Genomic DNA, 17,863 nt, shown 5'->3' on the forward strand with positions numbered 1-17,863 from the left:
GTTTTGATCTTGTTTTTTAGCCCGTACACAGCTGTTAGAGTGGCAATCCACCTGTGCTTTTGCACAAAAACAAAACCACATCTTAACCCTTAACTGTCACTTCTAGAAAAACATGTTTAACAAATTATTCCACTGTAAACTCTAATAAGAACTTCCAATATCATTTTTTTTTCAACTTGATGTTTAATTAGGAAATTACAGAGCTCTACCAGGCGGTTGAGAAGTCAAGAGGTTCATATTAGCAATGCCATATTAGAATGGCAATTTGCATAACATTTTTGCTTGTAAAAAAATATATTACATAAATTACTTTAGGTCTGCTTCAATGGCTTTCATAGGTAGGTAAGCATTGTTAAATGAGGACTGATCTTGAATTTGAGAACATTATGGTCATTTTGTATGTCCAAACATGAATTTTCAATTACATTGAAATTAATGAGTTTTCAGGTGTTGTGTAGTGTGCAATATCCCCCCAAATGTTTTTATTGAATTTAAGATCATGTGTTTCCCACATGTTCCGGACACATTTTGAGATTGTAAATCATCAAGTGCAGTTTTTATTACTATTACAGGCATTATTTTATAGGCAACCTTTAGTCTGAATATTGATTATTAACCCCATGGGGCATGAAATGGGGTTTAACCCATTTATGTTGCATAATATAGTGTGTTGTCAACAATTCAGTCATACAGTTGCGGCCATATATATATATTTTTTTGTAAACTTAAGTTTACAATTTTTATTTTTATTTAGAAAATAAAGACAAATGGCATTGGCAAAACTATTGGCACCCAGGAGCTAGTACTTGGTTGCACAGCCTTTGACCAAGATAACTCCTGACAAATACTTCTTGTAGACATCAATGGGCTTGCTGCACCTTTCTACCTGGCAATTTGGCCCAGATTTCAGCAGAAAACTGCTCTAATTCTTCAATGTTTTAGGGGTGCCCTCCACCAACTGCTGTTTTCAGTTCTCGCCATAGGTTAGGGATGTGACTCAGATCTGGACTCTTCGCTGGCCACTCCAGAACAGTCTAGCCTCTTTCTTGAGCTATTCCAGGCATAGCCACAGGAAGTAGGGGTGCTGAGGGTGCTGCAGCACCACCTGAAAAATCAGAATCCAAAAAAAAGATTAAGAAAAAAAGATTTGTTCACAAAAGTAGTGCACTGGGTCTTTACTAGTATTAGCAGACCGATATAGGCATCTGTAGCGAAAGCAAAACAAAAATTCAGCATCTCTGCTTTGGCAAAAGGGTAGTTACCTAATTAAGAACAGTATCTTGCAGGACTCAATAGCTGGAATTGTAAGAGTTGTTGCCCTGTCCCTTTCTCTGGAATTGTCATTCTAATGGGATCCAGAAAGAACAAAACCCTGTCCTCAAACATTTACATCAAAAGGTGCAAAGTTATGGTCAAAGACACAAAACATCCACATCAAATTAAATATTTTTCTTGATCAAATAACATGGAAACAACCACTTTTTGTGCAGTATTAACGTACCATTCTTACAAACCCCTTCATGTAAATGTACATTAATGTATTGTACATAAGCTGATCATCTACGTTTGTACCTGTAGACTTTACATCACCATGAAGAAAAACAATGTACAATCCAGTCATTGAGTACATTGAGACATCAAGTGATTTGTGATGATGTGGTTTAGTTGGTAGAGCAGGGCACTTGTAAAAGAGCATCTACAAAAAAATAATGAATAGACCATTTTAGTTTTCACATTAGAAAAAAGTTGCATTTGCAAAGTATTTCAAGAAACTGTAAAACATATAGGCATATCAAGCACATTTTTTATATTCCACAAGTATTATCAGATTAACTGTTTTGTACAGATAATTTTCAGACTGAAGTTACAAATGCTGGTAAACATTGCAATACCTTTTTTTTTTTGTATAAATCACAAAAGTAGTGCACTGGTCCTTTGTTAGTCCTGTATTTGTGGACCGATATAGACGTCTTCAGCGCAGGCACACCCTTTAGCATCGCAATTCATGAAAGGTGCCAGCAGGCTACTGCCCCCCAGGGCTCCTTCAGTACCCTCATGGGAGTTAGATGTTGTCCTACGATCATTTATGAGCCCACCATTTGAGCCCGTCTTCAATTGAGCTATCTGAGCTCTCAGTCAAGATTGCCTTTCTATTGGCTATTGTTTCACCCAAGTGTGTTGAAGAATCACATGCGCTTTCTCAACCTGGTCTCAGAGCATTTCGTACTATTCTCTATGTAAAACCGAGACACTCCATTTAGTATGATGTGATTTGTAATACATTGTAAGGCTGCATGATGCGACTCTAATGATGATTTGAAAAAAGTAACTTGAAAGGCATGAGCTCTGCTTTGTTTTTTTGTGCAGGGCGTACACACTTCATCAGTCTCTCATTCACAATTTGACAAGCACTTGATAATGCCTCGAATTTCCCAGCAGCATCCTTTTTTGTGTGGCCATTATGCACCCTAAAAGAATCCATGCCTTTTGCGGCCAGTGGTCATTGTGCCCTTGGGCTAAATATAATAATTATAATTCCCTTCTCCCTGATTGCTGCGAAGCACCTGTTACTCTCATGGCTCTCCATCACGTGATCGGGTCTTTCTCACAGGCTACAAGTGAAGACAGACACATTGGGGACGCAACTGCGTGCATCCTTATCCAATTCCAAGGTGCATATTGAAGATATTGGAACTTACTATCACCTATAGTACAGAAGTTGACCTTCTATTCTGTGCGAGAAATAAATATTTAAAACATGGTCTGGGACAAATTAATACAACCACTAGCATCAAAAAAAACTTTTTTAAACAATGAGGCTGACACAACAGATCAGAACGATTAGCTTAAAATGTTGATAAACTATTAGGCTATTTCTTCACATGATAAACGCAGCAATGCGCACACTGCAGCAGGCTATAAGCACGAATGTTCCATTAGTGGGAAAACACCATTATCAAAAGTGACCGCAAATGCAATTATGCATGTAATGCTTTTATTATAAAGGTGCATTTTTATGGTGAAAACGATCTTCCCCAAACTTGAAACTCACACGCTGCTTACGTATGCAAGTTAGGCTCTACACCCCTTGTAAAGCGGATTAATGTGCTTAATTTTAAGAAGTTATTTGGCCACTTTAGTTGTGATACAAACCTTATCAAAACATATAGGCCTATGGGCTAGGCTACATGAGGTGTATTTATATTTACTGCTGTAATTATGTTGGTAACTAATTTATAATACCCCTTAGCCTTGGTATATTGACCATATACCACACCCCCTCGGGCCTTGTTGCTTAAGTATATCAGACGCCTTTTACAATGACAGGTCACGTGGGTACAGTAAGGGTGAAGGGGAAGTTCACATCGCGTGAAGGGGAAGTTACTATCGGTCGTTTGGCGACTCGTTACTCTACTCAGAGAACCGAGGTTACATCAGTAAACCAACGTTTTCTTACAGCCCTCTGAATGGGTAAAGTTAGAGTACCACAAAACTAAACTGCAGTAACCCAAAAGGATACAATGTATGTAAATGAATGCAGGAGAGCTGCTCGAGTTGATCAATCAAATTCAAGTGAAGATTGTTTTCACAGAGAAAACGATCAAGTAGTTGGAAAGACAGTGTTCGGAGAATAACACAGATCAATAGTTAAACTGTATCTAAATTGCTAGCCTTCCCTGGTGGTCTAGTGGTTAGGATTCGGCGCTCTCACCGCCGCGGCCCGGGTTCGATTCCCGGTCAGGGAACAACATGTTTTCTTCAGTCTTGTAACCGCATGCATTTTGTAACACAGCTTGAACAAAGTTATAAAAATCTTTGTTAGTAATTTTCGGACGCATGAATAGACCACCTAAAGCCCGTATGAAATAGATATGCATTATATATTATGCGCATTGTATACCTATAACAAGAATATTGTTACATGTTTACCTTCTGAAAAGGTAGCTAATCGTTTTTGAAAGGGAAGTGTAGGAATGTATTGAACTGTAATGATGACAAATGATGGGTACAAAAACAAATATAAACTAATAATATAGAAAAAAGAAAAGAGTGGCAAAGAAATACTGCAGTTGATAACAAAGTTACGTGTCCGCCCCCTTAGGTTTATTAGCACAATTATTTATATACAAATTCCGGAGCAGAGTGGCGCAGCGGAAGCGTGCTGGGCCCATAACCCAGAGGTCGATGGATCGAAACCATCCTCTGCTAATCTTTTTCACCATTGTGGTGTATTTATACATCATGTATTGCGTATGTTATATTAATTATATTTTTAAGGGAAGAGATAGAAAAATGCCTGTATTGTACGTAGCTACATGACTTGCTACCTATCCACATCGCTCTCGCCAAACGCCACGCCAACTAGCGTTTCTTTTCCACGATGAATGTATGGAGTATGAAGCGATCGCTAAAGTAGCGGAATTACATACAAAGTAGTCCTTATGCAACGCACTTCCACCCGTAAGTGCAAAATGTATGATTTTATCGTTTCAAAGGTATAAAGAAAAAACTGCGCCCAACGTGGGGCTCGAACCCACGACCCTGAGATTAAGAGTCTCATGCTCTACCGACTGAGCTAGCCGGGCCTATCAGCAGTCTGTATTTGCAGATGATTTTGAAAGCACGGCGGGAAAGTCAGAAAATAAAATATTGCCACATTGCGGTTGCATTTAGTATTACACATTGACTAGGCCCCAATAACAAAAGCTGATTTTCAAACTAACCTGCTGTTCTCACAAAAGAACAGAATAGTTCATAATCGATGCGAATATTTAGTACTACCTTATTGTGTTAAGAAAATATGTTTATTTTGATGTCACTGTCTGTGGCCACATTACTTGCAATTGCATGTGACACGGATTGACAATTATTCATGTCAAATCTTACAAATAAAAAAAAAGGTTATCCTAATAATATAAAAAAAGACATGTCTTGGAACACATTTGTTCATATAATATGCACATGATATTCAATATTAATTCCACATTTCAGTTTCAAATAAAGATACTTTATCTAATAATTGCCTGATTTTTATGTTGGCCATAAAATTACAAGCCCCTTAGTTTAACTACTGTAACAACGATCTGGAGCTGAACAGAGGACAAAAGTGTCACCTGTAAAGACAACTTTCTGCTAATCCCTTTTACATTTCCTTTATATTGTCGTGTTTGTTTTGGAGGTTTGGGGGGTTGTCGGTCTCACATCATTACGATTAGAATGAATTCCCGTTGATGTCTGTGTCAGCAATATTCTATTGTAGATTTTAGAACCATGTCCGTCCAGTCTACTGATTCTAATTTTATGCCTCACACCTCTTCTCCCCCATCTCCACAGACTGACTGCTGGTGCGTCTTGAGGTTGCATATCCAGGCGAAGCGCTTCCCACAGTGGCTACAGGCAAAGGGTTTCTCCCCTGTATGGACCCTCTGGTGCTTCTTCAGGTTGCCAGCCTCTGAGAACATCTTCCCACAGGTGGCACACCTGAACGGCTTCTCCCCTGTGTGTACCCTCTGGTGAGCCTCCAGGTTGGACTGACCGGTGAAGGCCTTACCGCAGGCTCGGCACACGTAGCTCTTTCTCCTCCCGGCCGCATCRCAGTGYTGCTGGGCCAGCTGGGCTGCCTGYTGCCCAGCCAGGKTCACCTCGATGTGGGCAAAGCCTTTGGCCGTGGCCCCTCTYCCTGGYGGTAGMCCTACCAGGGAGTGAAGGGATTGGGAAGACATACCGGTACTAGTATTGGTGGTGGAGGTAGTTGGGTTTTCTGGGTGAGTCTGTTGTAGCTGCTGTGCTCTGAGGCGTCGTTGAAGCTGCCGCTGATGTGCTTGTTGAGACGCTCTCAAAATGGCTGCCCTGCTCCATGTGGGATGCCCCTGGATACCCCCACCCACACTGGCTGTTTGTACTCCCTGATGCCCAGAGAAAGRCACACCCTCCSCTGTGGGCCTGACAGTCGCTGAGRGGAGCCGGGGCTGAGGCTCTGGGTCRACAATGAGGCAGTCTGGGTCAGTGTCYGTAGTGTTGTCGGTGTAGGAGCACGAGGGACCACCGGAGGGYGATGTTGATGCCGATGTGTCTGGGGCCCAGCGCGTGAAGAAGGTCTCCAGCTCAAACATTGAGTACTCAGAGCCTAGCGTGTTGGCTGCTCTCTGCTTGCTGAGCTGCTGTGTGGTCTGGGTTGGAGGTGTGTTGTCTGATGCTCCCTTGGGCATATTGGCTTTATTACCTAGGCTCGCTGCGGGACTAGTGGTTCCAATACCTTTTTGTGAGGAGGACTCCCCAGTACCTGGATAAAGATCATAGAAAAGGTACATGTTTATTGTAAATACTAGTTCAGATGCTCATTCTGAGTTAAAAGACATGGTAAAGGATGATAAGCTAGAGAGGGCTTTTACATGTACACTTTAGTAAGGGTTTCCCAAACTCAGTCCTGGGGTCCCCCCTGGGTGCACATTTTGGTTTTTGCCCTAGCACTGATTCAAATAACCAACTCATCGTCAAGCTTTGACTATTTGAATTAGTGTAGTGCTAGGGCAAAAACCAAAACAGGCACTCAGGGGGGACCCCAGGACCGAGTTAGGAAAACCCTGATTTAGCAGACACTCTTATCCAAGGCGACTTACAGTTAGTGCATTCAACTTAAAGGGGGGCTGAACTGGCCTCGTTTGCCTCATTAAGAAAATAGCTTTTAGTAAACTATTATAAGTGAGGAGGTCAGTGACACTGTCTGGTGGGCGCCAACACAGTTGTCATGCATTCCTGGTTTATTTTCATTCTCCACTTACACTCTGCTGTCATGTCAGGTCCTCCTGTTGCTGTGATACTTCCCAGGTTCTGTCCCAGTCTTAGTGTTGATGGAGTTGATTCAGGAGCTGCAGGCTAGGATGAAGAGAGGAGAAATAGCCTATGAGATAAACTAAACACTAGATAGATAGCGATCAGCAGAACGCCTCACTGCCTGCCCTCCAGGACATCTACAGCACACGGTGTCACAGAAAAGCCAAGAAGATCATCAAGGACCTCAGCCACCCGAGCCACGCCCTGTTCATCCCGCTACCATCTAGAAGGCGGAGACAGTACAGGTGCATCAAAGCTGGGACTGAGAGACTGAAAAACAGCTTCTATCTCCAGGCCACCAGACTGTTAAACGGTCACCACTAACCGGCCTTCGCCCAGTACCCTGCCCTCAACTTTAGTCACTATTACTAGCTGGGTACCTCCCGGGAACCAGAGCCCTGCACCTTAGAGACCGCTGCCCTATGTACATAGTCATTGAACACGGGTCACTTAAATAATTTTTACATACTGTTTTAGCCACTTCATATGGATTTACTGTATTCTGGTCAAGGCTCATCCTATATAATTACTGCTGTACACACCTTTTCTATTCATATACTGTCCATAATGTCTATACACACAATCATATACATATATATTTATATTCAGGACTGTGACATTGCTCGTTCTAATATTTCTATATTTCTTAATCCCTTTCTTTTTCTTTTGGGGAATTTTACATGGTTTTCTTTGTATTGTTAGGTATTACTGTACTGATGGAGCTAGAAACATAAGCATTTCGCTACACCCGCGATAACACCTGCTAAATATGTGTACGCAACCAATACAATTTGATTTAATTTAGAGGTGTTACTGTAATATTCTGTTGCACCCCCTTTTGCCCTCAGAACTGCCTCAATTCGTCAGGGCATGGATGCTGGCCCATGTTGACTCCAATGCTTCCCACAGTTGTGTCAAGTTGGCTGGTAGTGGATCTGTACTCTGAATAGCTTGTTCCATCTCATCCCACAGATGCTCAATTGGATTGAGATCTGGTGACTGGGCAGGCCACTGCAGTAAGCTGAATTCACTGTCACGTTCGTGGAACCATTCCTGGACAATCCTAGCCTTGTGGCAATTCGCAGATTGATACATTGTTGCCATGAAGGGATGCGCCCGATTGTATCCTCAGTGTACTGTAAATCAAAAACATATTTAGGAAAGTCTAATTCACTGTTTTCACTGCAATAAATAATAATTCATTAAAATTAGTAAATTTGTTAAAGACATGTTCCGGTACTGGCGAGTATGTAGTAAGTCATTTTTAAACCTTCCGCTTTTGGGCGGGATGTGTCAATGTGTAGTTCATACACGCATAATCTATGAGCATAATTACTGTTTTACCTCAATTATCCACAAAATCCCTCGTTTTCTGGAAGCTGTGTGGTGCCATTTTCCCTACATTTACCCCCACGCGGGCCAGCCCCCTAACAATTCGAGTTTCAACCAATAAGCTTCAGCCCCTCGCCATTTGAGTGACAGCTAGCAAGACACACACAAAGTAAAGCGAGAGAGAGCAATGACGGGATGCACACATCTGCACATTTGTGATGTAGAACGCAATTTTCCGGGACCACCTTTGGCTCGTGGGTGCTACTTTCAGAACTACTGGCTAAAAAGTATACAAAAGTACCGGAGAATATCTTTTAAGTGATAATTATTTGACTTCCATTTTAGGCAAATATTGTGGATGTGATGAATGCTCTTTAAGATATTGATATTGTGTCACAGTTGAGGAAATTGAATGTCCTGTGATGGAGTAATGTAATGTTAATAACCACATTAATTCATTCATCGTTTTTGCAAAGAAACATTTTAATCTTCTTTTAACATTACAAGATAAGGACATCAATCAAAGTTTCACAGAATTGTGACACAATAGACTTATCCCTTATAAGCGTAGAGCATTTTGGACTCAAAATAAAAAATAGTACCATCACCTAACAAGATATTTACACCTATACTGCTAACAAATATGGTTAATTCAACCCATTTACTGGTTTATGGTGTATGTTGAACCTATATACCTTGGTGTTACAAGGGGAATCAAATTTGCACTATTCTCACCACATATTATAATTTTCATACAGCTTTATGAGTAGAAAACAAATAAATATGCTTATTACAATCACCAGCTATAGGACTCCCGGAACACAATCTAATTACTAAAAGGACTGTCTTGATCAGATAAGAAAAGACAAAATTACCCAGACTACACCAATCTCGGACACTCAGAATTAAAATATTGCTTGTGCATCTGTCCACGAGAGATTTCACTAACAACCCTTCCCTAAACCCCTTTACTAATATCAATATAGTGTCTATATTAATGACCAAGAGTTATTCCTGATCGTGTGACCTGACCAGAGGAAAAACTCTGGGTCCTATTTTTATCCTATAACTATCAGTTGTTTCTGGTCAGGTCATGTGATTAGGGACAACTCCTGGCCCTAGTTAAATTCTATAACCATCTGAGTTTTCAGGAGAAAAAAACCTGGCCCTTCTCATATTGAAATAGATGGTTGATATAATACCCCGGTCCAATCTAGTAGTACTACTGCTGAGGATGATGTCGTAGTACTACTGCTGAGGATGAGGTCGTAGTACTACTGCTGAGGATGATGTCGTTTCTGGTGTTTCTTTAGATTGCTAGGGTCGGCAAAGCGTTCCCCACAGAGCGGGCAGGCGTACGGCCTCTCCCCCGTGTGAACGTTCTTGTGGATTTTAAGGTTCCAGTACTGAGAGAAGTGCTTCCCGCACACCGTGCACCCAAACGGCCGCTCGCCCGTGTGGGTTCTAAGGTGCGGTTCTAGATTCGCCGGGGAGGAGAACCCTTTACCGCAGAACTTGCAGAGGTATGCTTTCTTCCTTACCACTTTCTTCCTCCCGCATTTGTACGTCTCCTGACCCCCCTGTGCCTCATCCGACCCCCCCATTCCGACATCATAACCAGCCATCTCTGACCCCTCTCTAGAACCCATAGAACCTGAGAAGCTTCCGGAGCCTTCTACAGTGAAACCCCTGTGCTGACCCATCTCAGAGCCAGCAGGCCCCATCCTCCCTCCCATGATCAGCATGCCTGGGCCTGCTGGGTAGGACAGGTTGAGGGAGGATGGCCCTGGGACGCTAGCGTCACCACAACCACCACTGCCCCCATTGGTCCACAGCGGAAGGGGGTGGCTCTCGTACGACACACGGCCATAGCTGACCTCCGTGGTGTGGTGCCTGGTCGTCCCGGGGTGGTGGTGGTGGGTGTGGTCTGGGGGTGAGTTGTGGTGGGTGGCCTCCAGGGGTAATGCTCCTCCTCTGTAGTCGTCTCTGCTGGACTCCTCCGGCCCTTGAGAAGAGAACACAGCGTCACAATCACACCACTGGCTGTTGTTGAAATCAATGGGAGACCTCACCATGGAGCTAAACTTGGGGAATATCAATGCCATTAGAACATGTTTTCAAAGCTTTATGCTCTGGAACAGGCAGGGATGGATGCAACAGTGTAGTCTTTACATGGGATCTAACTAAACTTGTGTCATAGGTCTAACCCCTTGATTATCAAGCCCTGCTGTTAGTGCCAATAGCCAATTTAACCACACACACAGCCCTCCACCGCTGTAGTCTCCACTCACCCTCCTGGATGCGGAGTCCTCCACCCCGTGGGTCCAGATTCTCCACCTTGATCAGCAGGATGTCAGGGTCTCTGTTCTCCACCGCTGCAGACTGGAAACACAGGGACGGACCAGGAATTAGATATCACAGTTACTATTATGCAATGAATCGTATTCATTTCTGAAATCACTCACTAGAACTGTGTGACCGGAATAAATATATGGACCAACGATTACAAATCGGGTACATCTTACATGCATGCAAAAAGTATTTTATGTAGCTATAGATGTTTACTGATATGTTATATGCATCTCGTTGCATCATTTGACTGGTGAATGGATGTCTGTTACTCAAAACCTCTTAATACTGGGCCTCTCCAATTAAATATAGTGGTTATAGTGACCTTATGGTTTGAGTGATTTGATATTATTTAACAAAGATTAGGTGACTAAGAATTTATTGGAAGATTAATAAACTCGTGTCATGCTCAATAATGATTAAACAAATATGACCTATTTATTAGTGTTCTTGCAGGTGGTGGGAGATATTTGTGTGTGACAGACGTGTAAGCAGCCCCAGTACAGCTTTCCTTATTGGTGAATCGTTTGAATCCCTTCAGCTTTCCTTTGTCCGCCATATAAACCACTATTGCCTATTCATTTCAATAACGACAGAAACCTCAGTGTAGGAATGTATTTTATTCATAATAGTTCCATATGTAGAAAAACATAGAAGAGGCATTGTAATACATGTTTACTATAACAAACTGCCACTCATTCATAAACTGGCATCAAAATAACTTATTAAAAAGTGAATCTGTCCAATGTCAAATATCCCCTTTAGCGTTAGATATACAGAACAATTTTAAATATGTACACAAAGAACCAGCATCATCCTCTCCAGATTTACACTTTAAGGTTGACATTTACCATGAATACCTTTAAATCGGTAGCTTATTGGACCAAATTCACCCTTCCTTAGTCCACTGATATGAAATGTCTTATGTACATAATCAAAACCACCCATCATACCCCAAAACATTTCCACGCGCACCCATCAGGGCAACTGTGAGTTGTGATTCATGATGACTGACCGTAGAGCATTGTTAAGTTTGTCTGTTAGTATGCCAAATGGTAGGTCACCCCCGATTCATTTTTAAGCATAAGGTTGAGACCTCCTGGCTAGAAACAGTCTGGTTTCTAAAACACAGTGGAAACTTGATTAGCTTAATGAGTAAGGAAAACTACATGAGTAAATTCGGGCCCCGCCCCTGCTAATTTGTATTCGTATTTATTAGGATCTCCACTAGCTGCTGCCTAGGGGGGCAAAACAGGATTAAAACAATTCAAATCACAAAATATAAAAAAACAATACATCACACAACTACACATCTACAATATTACAATGCATGTGTGAGTAGAGTGCGTGTTAGCATATGCGCTCGTGTCTTCACAGTCCATGCTGTGCCATAAGGTGTTTATTCTGATACTAAAAAATAAAAAATAGATTTTACAACTCGCTTGAGTTACTTTGATGTGGAAGAGAGTTCCATGTAGTCAGCTGTCTGAACGGACAGTTTGGTGCTTCAACACGTCAATACCGCTCATAAAAGACAAGTAGGGACGCAGTCAATCTGTCCTCTACATTGAGCCAGGAGAGATTGACATGCATGTTATTGATATTAGCGCTCAGCGTACATTTAAGGGCCAGCCGTACTGCTCGGTTCTGGATCAACTGTAATTGGCCTATGTTCTTCTTTGTGGCACTTGACCATATGAGTGGGCAGTGGTGCAGGTGGGATAAAACTAGGGCTCATGTCCGGGGGATATACGTCTGGATGGTTCCTCTCGTGGTGGGTCTTGAGGTTGCGTATCCAGGCGAATCCTTTCCCACAGAGCTCACAGTGGAAGGGTTTCTCCCCTGTATGGACCCTCTGGTGCTTCTTCAGGTTGCCAGCCTCGGAGAACATCTTCCCACAGGTGTTGCATCTGAACGGCCTCTCCCCTGTGTGGGTCCTCAGGTGGATCTCTACTTTCTTGGGCCGGTTGAACGCCTTGCCGCAGAAGTTGCAGATGAACAGTTTCTCCCGGGCACTGGTCCTGTGGGGGACCTTGCCGCCCCTCGTCAGGGGGAAGCCAGTGTTGCCGCCGCCAGTGTTTCTGCCCCCGCCGCCGTGTGTCCACCCGTTCGCGTCGGAAGTCGACGGCATCGCAATGTCATTGGAGTGAGATTGTGATGGGGCGGCCATGTTGCCATGGTTACCCTGGAACCTGCCTCCTCCCCCAAACATTGCAGACATTCCACTGTCGCGACCCCACTTATCCAGAGGAGCCTTTCCATCCTCCTCCTCCGAGTCGACGTTCAGAACCTCCTCTCGGTTCCCCGGGAGATGGCGGTGGACGGTGACCGAAGCAGGAAGTGGACGGCGGTGCCCGGACTGAAAAGACGCAGCAGCCTCGGCGACTGTGCTGTATGAACAAGATGGCTGCCCAGCCCCAGCCGTCTCTGCCTGGTTGCTCTCATTAAAGAACGAGCCCAGCGGCCCCAGACCGTCCCCTCTGTCATCATCACCACTGTACCACAGTCCTGAGTGTTGGGGTTCACTGTCAGACTTAAGGAGAGGTGCCGAGCCACTGACCTCCACACGGTGCCTGTTCCTGGGGCCCTGCTGCTGCTCGGGGTGCTGAGGCTGGCTGAGCTGCTCTGGGCCATGGGCTGAAGTGGGTGGATGGGATGTGGAGTCCCCAGGGCCGGTTCTATTGCTGCCTCCACGAGGTCCACACTCCACCACTCCTGGACGAGAGAGGAAGGGAATGAGAGCAGGTTAATAGTTAACTCAAGTCAACGGTATGGCCAGGTTGAGTAATGTGAGAATGGAGTGTTGATGTTGATCAAATGCATGGGGTGAGTAATTGCAGTATCTGCAACACAGCAACCAAAGTTGAGACGGACTAACACACTCACCGTCCTCTCCGATCAGTGGTACGTCGTCTGCCTCCGCGTCTCCAAGGGGATCCTCCATCCTCTCCTCTTTGACCAACAGAGACTCAGGTTCCACAAGCTGCAGATCTGGCGACTGGAAGATCGAAAAGTCGGGAATTAACCGCATAAATATACACCACAACATGGTTGATAATGACCTACTGGTGACTGATGCAGCCAAGTGCTCAAAATGGTTCAAACGGGCCATTGTGTACTGTAGGACGATGCTATAATGGAATATAACGGTGAGCCAACAAGTAGATTTGTTTTCTTGAAGTGTGTAAGACCTTGACAACCAGTATTACAGTTTTGGTTTCTTGAACTTACCTTGTCTCGGATGGGGTTGGGATGCATCTGGGAACTGTTGTGATCATTACTGGCTCCAGGGCCTCCTGACCACATCCCCAGGTGATCTAGTTGTATGTCGTAGACACCACCTATGATAAAAAAACAAATAAACGTACTTGTAAAAGAAATTGCAGGTTGACTCGAGGTCACATTGGCCTAGATGAGCTTTGTCAGATTTCAATGACCAAAACAAAGGTGGGTCCCAATGACTGTATACAGTGAGTGTACAAAACATAAGGAACATGCTCTTTCCATGAGGCTGACCAGGTGAAAGCTATGATCCCTTATTGATGTGACCTGTTACACCCACTTCAATCTGTGTAGATGAAGGTAAGGAGACATGTTAAAGGAGGATTTTTTGTAAGCCTTCAGACAATTGAGACATGGATTGTGCCATTCAGAGGATGAATGGGCAAGACAAAATATTGAAGTGCCTTTGAACGGGGTATGGTAGTAGGTGCCAGGCGCAACGGTTTGAGTGTGTCAAGAACTGCAACGCTGCTGGGTTTTTCACACTCAACAGTTTCCTGTGTGTATCAAGAATGGTCCACCACCCAAAGGACATCCAGCCAACGGCATCCCAGTGGTCAAAAACGGGTCATTGATGAAAGAGGACAAAGGAGGCTGACACAAATTGTGCAGAGAAACAGATGGGCTATAGTTAGTCAACTGACAGTCCACTACAACATCGGTGCCCAAAGACCCATAAAAGAACGCACAACTCGTTGGTCCGTGACACGGATGGGGTATGGCAGCTGACGACCTTATAGAGTTCCACGTCTCTCAGCAAAATACAAGAAACTGTGGTTGCAGTGGGCTAAGGAACAAAAACACTGGACACGGGAGAATTGGAAAAACATTGCCTGGTTGGATGAATCCCGGTTCCTGCTGTTTCACACTGAGGGGAGGACTACGGTATGGAGAAAACCACGAGTACATGCATCCATCATGCCAGGTGTCAACAATACAGGCTGGAGGTGGTGTGGAGTGTGTTTTTATGGCACACATTGGTCCCCTTGATAAAAGCGGAGCAACGTTTGAATGCCACAGGATATCTGAACATCGTCGCCAATCAGGTGCATCCCTTCATGTCAGCAGTGTATCCATCTGTGAATAGATTGTTTTCCCAGCAGGATAATGCCACAAGGCTAGGATTGTCCAGAAATGGTTCCACGAACATGACAGTGAATTCAGCTTACTGCAGGAAGGTGTTCCTGTTTTGTACACTCAGTGTCGGTGGCCCCAATGATTGTATATGTGGCCCCAATGGGGGAAAAAAGTCAATATTACACAAGTTTTGATGGTTTTCCAGTAGGGCTGGGCATAAAACATAAAAATGTTGACTAACTTCTATAACGCAATTTTAATGTTTGATTAGTTACATTAAATTATTCAGTAACGACTAAAAAATTATGGCAATCAGCAGTTTTCTAACTGCCGATAAAAATGGATAACAGCTGAAAACTGCTAGCTAACTAACTTTCTAGCACAAGTCAACAACTACGGGTGGTCAAGGGTTTTGTTTAGAAAGGATACAGTGTGCCAAATTTTTTTAGGAGAACTTACCCAGCAGGTTAGGAGAATTAACATAGTAGGTTAGGAGAATTAGGTTAAGGTTAGGAAAACGGTCTCCAACCTTTTTTAGCATGAGCGACTTAGATTATTTTTTGGTAGCTTTCTTATTGGCACATTCTTCACTTCTCTACCCTGCAACCCCAGATCCTTGGTGTACAAGATGTGTTCTGTCAATATACCTTGTAAAATAATGGTTATTATAAACTAGGCAGTTCGAGCCCTGAATGCTGATTGGCTGACAGCTGCGGTATATCAGACCGTATTCCACGGGTATGACAAAACATTTATTTTTACTCTTCTAATTACGTTGGTAAACAGTTTATAATACCAATAAGGCACCTCGGGGGTTTGTGGTATATGACCAATATGCCACGGCTAAGGGCTGTGTCCAGGCACTCTGTGTTGCGTTGTGTGGTGCTTAAGCACAGCCCTCATCTGTGGTATATTGGCCATATGCCACAGACTGTCAGTTGTTTATTTAAGCAGTAAGGCCTAAGAGGCCCCATAAAATTGTTTTGTATTTTCCGGAATTCTTTTTTTTTCTTTCTCGTTTTGTTTATACTCTCAATATTACAATTATTCATAGAGAAACAACAAACATTTATGTTCTGAGTCCATGTCCCATCCCATCAGAAATAGAGACATACTAAGACAACGTTAGCATGTAAATTATACAATTATAAATTAGTGCAGGAAATTGATTAAAATCCTGGAAATGAATGCTGTAAATTAACAAATAACTATGCAAATGGTAACAATTGGTCGAGTACCAGAGTGAGGCTACAAAATAGGATTTTGATTCTATGTCATGTTCTACAAAAATGACTACTTTACTGTCAGTAGTCCTATTATTTTGGGATAAAGTTTGATAGAACAGTATAAAGCAATCAGAATGGACAAAGTCCATTAAAAACACTTGTTTTTTATGCACTACCCAGAAAGCATATTTAGAACTTGTATTATTCAGAACCGTCAAATATCGTCATACCGTCAAAAATAAAAACTATATTGATGATATTTTGGCCATGTCACCCAGACCTATTTTCCAGTGGTGTTTATTTATTTTTATCAGCACGGCAATCAAATAAACTAGTATCAGACATGGTATGCTATTACAGACAGTCTTCTTACCAGTTGATGAAGACGACCCTCTGAATTTCTCATTGGTGTTGATATGAACTCTGCTGTTGGGACGGCTGTTCATTGCGCTTTCCCGTAGCCTTCGTTCGGCGTAACCACGGGCCATCTTCAGCTCGAGAAGATTCAGCTTTCGCTTCAAACCTTTGTTCTCCCTTTGGCATTGTGACATTTGCAAACTTACAACCGCATAGTCGTCGTCTACCAGTTTGCAGATTTCTGCCACGGCTGCATTGGCCAATACCTCCATAATGGAAGCTAGCTGTGTCTGGAACGCAAGGCGACTCGACATTTTTGGACGCCTGGCTCGCGAGCACTAAAAGTCGAAAAATACAGTCTCATGCGATGTATATTTGATATATTTATTCACGCTCACTTCAAATATCGCCAAAGACGAAGTGATTAAACATAAATAGTAGACTAAAACCAGTCGTTTGCTAGCTCTGTAGCTTTAGTTTCTTCTTCTGTGCTACCAGTCTTTCGTCAGCAACAATAAAAAGATTTCCGGGTCACGGAAATTTTCAAAATAAAAGTTCCCCACGTAATAGTAGAAAAGTGTAATTAACCTGTATTTATTCACAATATATGAAACATAATTGTCTAAACATTAATGATTCATATTTTTTCATATTTGGGGACATTTGCATTAAATGTGGGTTTTAAAATATGTTCCAAGGTCAAATAAATTCCCCCGATACAATACATTGTATGTGAAATACATATTGGCTTAGAGAGAACTATTCTAGTTGCCGACATAAAAGTGGGGTTGGGATTACTCAGCAGTGTCTGTAGAATATGGTGTAATTTCAATATGCCCAGCAACACTTTCTACTCCACCCACTCCATTGGTCCCAATGCAATACACTATAGGCCCATAAATTACATATTGGCTAATACAGAGAGAACTATTCTATGTGCCAAAGTAAAAGTGGGGTTGGGATAACTCTCCATGGTCTGCAGAATCTACACTGCTCAAAAAAATAAAGGGAACACTTAAACAACACAATGTAACTCCAAGTCAATCACACTTCTGTGAAATCAAACTGTCCACTTAGGAAGCAACACTGATTGACAATAAATTTCACATGCTGTTGTGCAAATGGAATAGACAAAAGGTGGAAATTATAGGCAATTAGCAAGACACCCCAATAAAGGAGTGGTTCCTGCAGGTGGTGACCAAGACCACTTCTCAGTTCCTATGCTTCCTGCTGATGTTTGGTCACTTTTGAATGCTGGCGGTGCTTTCACTCTAGTGGTAGCATGAGCGGAGTGTACAACCCACACAAGTGGCTCAGGTAGTGCAGCTCAGCCAGGATGGCACATCAATGCGAGCTGTGGCAGAAGGTTTGCTGTGTCTGTCAGCGTAGTATCCAGAGCATGGAGG

At 42.9% G+C, this 17,863-nt stretch overlaps 1 protein-coding gene, 1 long non-coding RNA gene and 3 other non-coding genes across 6 annotated transcripts in view; 2 read left to right on the top strand and 3 right to left on the bottom strand.

Moving 5' to 3' along the window:
- Positions 1–268: 268 nt before the first annotated feature.
- On the bottom strand, positions 269–2,160 carry LOC139023650 (uncharacterized). Of its 2 annotated transcripts, none has more exons than XR_011474805.1 (4): positions 1,893–2,160; positions 1,573–1,696; positions 1,263–1,345; positions 269–1,105 (listed from the first exon to the last, which is right to left on the bottom strand). It is a non-coding gene; the product is annotated as an uncharacterized lncRNA (long non-coding RNA). The 2 variants fall into 2 exon arrangements; XR_011474804.1 differs by having other exon boundaries at positions 1,502–1,696.
- A 1,514-nt stretch (positions 2,161–3,674) lies between these two features.
- Positions 3,675–3,746, top strand: trnae-cuc (transfer RNA glutamic acid (anticodon CUC)). The gene has a single exon. It is a non-coding gene; the product is annotated as a tRNA-Glu (tRNA).
- Positions 3,747–4,137: 391 nt separating this feature from the next.
- trnam-cau (transfer RNA methionine (anticodon CAU)) lies at positions 4,138–4,209 on the top strand. The gene has a single exon. It is a non-coding gene; the product is annotated as a tRNA-Met (tRNA).
- Positions 4,210–4,513: 304 nt separating this feature from the next.
- On the bottom strand, positions 4,514–4,586 carry trnak-cuu (transfer RNA lysine (anticodon CUU)). Its single transcript has one exon. It is a non-coding gene; the product is annotated as a tRNA-Lys (tRNA).
- Positions 4,587–4,756: 170 nt separating this feature from the next.
- LOC111958308 (uncharacterized) overlaps positions 4,757–17,863 on the bottom strand; it is a 148,861-nt gene continuing 135,754 nt past the window's right edge. The window contains 10 exon segments of the mRNA XM_070437149.1: positions 4,757–6,283; positions 6,783–6,876; positions 7,215–7,254; positions 9,445–10,171; positions 10,458–10,548; positions 10,632–10,636; positions 12,145–13,230; positions 13,402–13,513; positions 13,747–13,856; positions 16,474–16,795. Of these exon segments, the coding sequence (XP_070293250.1) occupies positions 5,307–6,283; positions 6,783–6,876; positions 7,215–7,254; positions 9,445–10,171; positions 10,458–10,548; positions 10,632–10,636; positions 12,145–13,230; positions 13,402–13,513; positions 13,747–13,856; positions 16,474–16,795 (3,564 nt within the window). The 3' untranslated portion in view covers positions 4,757–5,306.

The sequence above is a fragment of the Salvelinus sp. IW2-2015 genome, linkage group LG34, assembly GCF_002910315.2.
Source record: "Salvelinus sp. IW2-2015 linkage group LG34, ASM291031v2, whole genome shotgun sequence".
NCBI lineage: Eukaryota > Metazoa > Chordata > Actinopteri > Salmoniformes > Salmonidae > Salvelinus > Salvelinus sp. IW2-2015.